The sequence below is a fragment of the Triticum aestivum genome, chromosome 7A (assembly GCF_018294505.1).
Source record: "Triticum aestivum cultivar Chinese Spring chromosome 7A, IWGSC CS RefSeq v2.1, whole genome shotgun sequence".
Lineage (NCBI taxonomy): Eukaryota > Viridiplantae > Streptophyta > Magnoliopsida > Poales > Poaceae > Triticum > Triticum aestivum.
The window spans coordinates 172,294,577-172,299,657 of record NC_057812.1 but is presented as its reverse complement, the minus strand read 5'-3'; the positions used below and the strand labels follow the sequence as shown (position 1 = coordinate 172,299,657).

The window sequence follows — 5,081 nt, the reverse complement described above, 5'->3', positions numbered from 1 at the left end:
ACCTAGTTCAATCTTGTTACTGACAAGTCTCTTTGCTCGTTTCATAGTGCATCATCCCATAACTAACTCATTAGTCACATTGCTTGCAAGGCTTACTATGATGTGCATTACCGAGAGGGCCCAGAGATACCTTTCCGATACTCAGAGTGACAAATCCTAATCTCGATCTATGCCAACCCAACAAACACTTTCGAAGATACCTGTAGAGCATCTTTATAATCACCCAGTTACGTTGTGACATTTAATAACACACAAGGTATTCCTCAGATATCCGGGAGTTGCATAATCTCATAGTCAAAGGAATATGTATAAGTCATGAAGAAAGCAATAGCAATAAAACTTAACGATCATTATGCTAAGATAACGGATGGGTCTTGTCCATCACATCATTCTCCTAATGATGTGATCCCGTTCATAAATGACAACACATGTCCATGGTTAGGAAACTTAACCATCTTTGATTAACGAGCTAGTCTAGTAGAGGATTACTAGGGACACTTTGTTTTGTCTATGTATCCACACATGTATCAAGTTTCCAGTTAATACAATTATAGCATGAATAATAAATATTTATCATGATATAAGGAAATATAAATAACAACTTTATTATTGTCTCTAGGGCATATTTCCTTCATTAGCATCATGAAGATTAGTTCAAATTTCCCTTTTTCTTTTCTTTTGCTCATATTCTCAATTTTTTATCTCTAAATGTTCCACAACTTATATCAAAAAACCGCCAATTTGGAAATGTCAACACAATGTTTTTTTTGCTATTTTAATTTTTTAAATGCTGATATCATTAAAAAATGTCGCACTCTTTAAAAATGTTCACGCATTTCAAAAAATACACTTGAAATTTCTGAAAATTGTATACATTGCAAAAAGATATGTTCCCGTAATTCTAAAAATGTAAGTTGATTTAGAAATGTTCATGCTTTTTGAAACATATTTTTGACATTTTGAAAACAAATGTTTCTAAAATGTAAAAAATGTTCGCATAGTTCCAAAAAATATTTTGAATCATTGAAAAAATGTCTTGGTGTGTATTAAAAAATTAATCATGTATTTGAAAAATGTAAAACATGTATAAAAATGTTTTATATGCATGCCAAAATTTTACATGTGTATTAGAAAATAGACATCAAAACATAAATTTGAAAACAATGTTAATAGTATATATAAAAGTGTTAAACCCATATAGAAAGTATTCCTGATGTATACGAAAAATGTACAGTGTGTATGAGAATTTTTTTTAGAGATGTGTTAACAAAACCAAAACCCCAAAGAAAAAAAAACAGAAAAAAAGAAAAATCCGAAGAAATATAGAAAAAACGAAAAAATCGATTTAAAACATTGAAAAAACGATCGAAAAATAATAATCAAATGCAACTATAATATTGGGACGACGTAGTAGCTCCGCGCTATAGGCGAGACGTATTATGTCTTTGTATGGGCAACATGTAGCCCTGACGGTGAGTCACCTCGAGTAAGATGACCTGCCATTGTCTTGTGTCCGTCATCTAATGTGCCCATATCAGACCCTCACATTTTCCCCACGGCCGCACTCACCGCGTAGGTCCAGGCACCACTCGAACGGGCCTTATTCATGTGGTTGCATCCGTCCCATCCATTCTCCACCACTGCTTTCTCTATTTTTCCGCCACAACCTCCGCCACCTATTGCCGCATGATGGCAACCATCGTGGAGAGGCTTTGCAGCTTGGGCGTCGAACCACCGTGGTGGTGCTAGTGGGGGAGGGAGCGCTAGCCGTTTTTGCTGCGACGAGCACTAACATTAGCTCCAGCAGGGGGTGGGGGGTGTCGACGCCGAGGGATGCAGCAAACCAACATGATGCTGGAACGAGGGCGTACACAAAATGCTCGATCTGACGGTTGCTATCGACATGGTCACCAATTGGTAGAACCGTCATCATTGTTTTGCTACGAACCGGCCAACACTTTGCTGGAACTGGTGTCAGCGTGTGCTGCAACCTGCAAGGCGACGTGCTGGAACCAGTGCCCACTGGTGCCGGAATTGAAACGTGCCCTTACCTGCGACGTGGTTTTTGTTGGAACCGGCTAGCTCTTTTGCTACAATTGGACTTTTCGGAGTTTGCTGCTATGTTTTTTTGGTGGAATCAGTGCCAATTTTTGCCGGAACCATTTTTTTTTTGCTTTACTGACCATCGAAGGTTACTGTTCATTGAGTTCTTCAATGGAACAAGGCGGAGTTAGTAGATGACGACAGCGAACTGGAGCGGGTGACGCGAGAGAGGCTGCAAGCATGGCGATTGAGCGCTGGAACATGCCCTCGTTAGAGCTGCATCCATGATGATTATGCGCTTGGGACCCATAGGCAACCATGCTATAATCCCCATGGCGGGACCTCGGGGCAGACACTACCTTTTGATGTATGGAAGGGGCGAGGGAAGGTGGGGAGCAGTGCTCTGCGGATGGTGAGCGTGGGGAAGAAGACACAAGGAGGGACGACCCAATCCAAAAAAAAAATTGAGGGAGGGGGAGGGGAGCGGGGGAGGGGCAATCCAATGGTTACACGTGACTGAATCGGGGGCTGCGCGGTTGGGCCGGTCGACCGGCGCTGCCATTCTTCCTTTGAGCTGAAAACAGGCCCCGGGCCACATCATACCATAACTTAACAGGCGAGCCCCCTAAAAAAACTGAACAAGCGAGTCAACTATGGCCCAAAGCAAGCACCAAGCCCAGTCACGAGATACTTCCACGACCCCCATTTTTACCAAAACACCCCCGTTCGCTCACGCGAAACCTAGCTTCCCAAAATAAACACCACGTGAGCAACCGCACCCTCTGCCGCCCCTTCCCTCCACCTCTCCCTCCTCTCTTCCCCCCGAAAACTTCAAATCACCCGGCAAAATCCAAACTTTTCCCCAATCTTCCGCCGCACGGCGCCCTCCCCCGCGCCCGCTCCTCCTTCCCTCCCAAGGAGCCGCCAAATCCTTCCCAATTCGAAATCTTCCCTCCCGATCCCACCCTATAAACCTCCTCCGCCCCCCGCCCCATTCCCCCACACCACAACCACCGCCAGTCCAATCTCCCAAATCCCTAGCAGAAAATCCTTCCCACCTCGAGGCCAGCGCCGTCGCCGCCGAATTCCGAAGATGCCTGCCGCCCTCTCGATGGTGCCCGCCTGCGACGCGGAGGAGCCGCTCCTGGCGGAGTCGTCGGACCGCTTCTCCATGTTCCCCATCCGGTTCCCGCAGATCTGGGAGTTCTACAAGAAGGCGGTGGCCTCCTTCTGGACCGCCGAGGAGGTGGACCTCTCCTCCGACGCGCGCCACTGGGACACGACGCTCTCCAACGACGAGCGCCACTTCATCTCCCACGTGCTCGCCTTCTTCGCCGCCTCGGACGGCATCGTGCTCGAGAACCTCGCCTCCAGGTTCATGTCCGACGTGCAGGTCGCCGAGGCCAGGGCCTTCTACGGCTTCCAGATCGCCATCGAGAACATCCACTCCGAGATGTACTCCCTGCTCATCGAGACCTACATCCGCGACGACGTCGAGAAGGACCGCCTCTTCCGCGCCATCGACACCATCCCCGCCGTGCGCCGCAAGGCCGACTGGGCGCTCCGCTGGATCGACGGCGGGGAGCGCTTCGCGGAGCGCATCGTCGCCTTCGCCTGCGTCGAGGGCATCTTCTTCTCGGGCTCCTTCTGCGCCATCTTCTGGCTCAAGAAGCGCGGGCTCATGCCGGGCCTCACCTTCTCCAACGAGCTCATCTCCCGCGACGAGGGCCTGCACTGCGACTTCGCCTGCCTCCTCTACGACATCCTCCGCGGCAAGCTGGACGAGTCCCGCGTCTTCGAGATCGTGTCCGAGGCCGTGGACATCGAGAGGGAGTTCGTCTGCGACGCGCTCCCCTGCGCGCTCGTCGGCATGAACGGCGACCTCATGAGCCAGTACATCGAGTTCGTCGCCGACCGCCTGCTCATGGCGCTGGGCTGCAAGAAGCTGTACAACGCCACCAACCCGTTCGACTGGATGGAGCTCATCTCGCTGCAGGGCAAGACCAACTTCTTCGAGAAGCGCGTCGGCGAGTACCAGAAGGCGTCCGTCATGTCCAACCTCAACGGCGGCGCCGCGACCCAGCACGTCTTCAGCATCGACGAGGACTTCTGATCGGCCCGATGATGATATGCAGTCTCCATTACCAATAGCTCGCTCGCTCGCTCGCCCCCCGCGTCTGGTTGCTCCCCCTAGTCCTAGTAGTTGTAGCGGTGATACATGTGTGCTGGGTGCTCCACAATGTTTTTATTTACTGTTATTTTGCTGTCTCTTATTGGTGATGTACTGATGTATTGTAATGAATCAAGGTATTGCTTCTGAATAAATAAACATCTTGTGCTGCCCCTGTTCGAGGAATTGTCTCTGCATAACCATGCCAACCTGCGCGCAGGGCGTTCGACGAAACGCGCGTGCCGGTCCGTGGGCGCGCGCAGGGCGTTCGACGAAACGCGCGTGCCGGTCCGTGGGCGCGCGCAGGGCGTTCGACGAAACGCGCGTGCCATCCCGTGGGCGCGCAGGGCGTTCGAAGAAATGCCTCGTGGATAGGGTTCCCAAGGATTAGGTAGGGTTTTAGTTAGGGGCGCAGCGGGACCAATCCTCTATGGCCCGATTGCGGCGCGTCAGACGTGATGCTTGCTTGGCCCCACTGTTTTGCACGAAATCTTGGCTTTTTTTGCACGAAATCTTGGCTGTTTCGTCGCAGACTTGGAGTACAATACTGTATCGGCCTACAATACCAGAGACGCTTGGATTTATTTGGTTGTTACGTAGCGGAGGAATCTACCGTATGGAAAACGAGATCTTGGGCAGTAACTTTGGGCCCAAAAGCAAGATCCTCTGGACGTGATATGGGCTGGGTAGTAAGCAGTACTGTACCAGTACACCAAATGCAGGTTTGCGTGACAACTGACTGACAAGTGACAAGCGATCGGGCACTTTGTTGCGAGCGAGGCACAAAAGTGGCCCCATATTTCTACGGCGGCCGTGCGAGCACGTCGACGGTGAAGCGTACCGCTGCGACTCATCTGCAACGTCCAAA

General features: G+C 50.0%; 1 protein-coding gene across 1 annotated transcript; it reads left to right on the top strand.

Moving 5' to 3' along the window:
- Nucleotides 1-2,867: 2,867 nt before the first annotated feature.
- Nucleotides 2,868-4,393, top strand: LOC123149867 (ribonucleoside-diphosphate reductase small chain). Its single transcript, XM_044569637.1, has one exon. The coding sequence runs from the start codon at nucleotides 3,137-3,139 to the stop codon at nucleotides 4,154-4,156; it is 1,020 nt and encodes a 339-aa protein (XP_044425572.1). The 5' UTR covers nucleotides 2,868-3,136; the 3' UTR covers nucleotides 4,157-4,393.
- The last annotated feature ends 688 nt before the right edge of the window (nucleotides 4,394-5,081 follow it).

Coding starts and splice junctions, on each gene's coding strand:
- LOC123149867 (XM_044569637.1), top strand. CDS start 3,137: ATGCCTGCCGCCCTCTCGATGGTGCCCGCCTGCGACGCGGAGGAGCCG.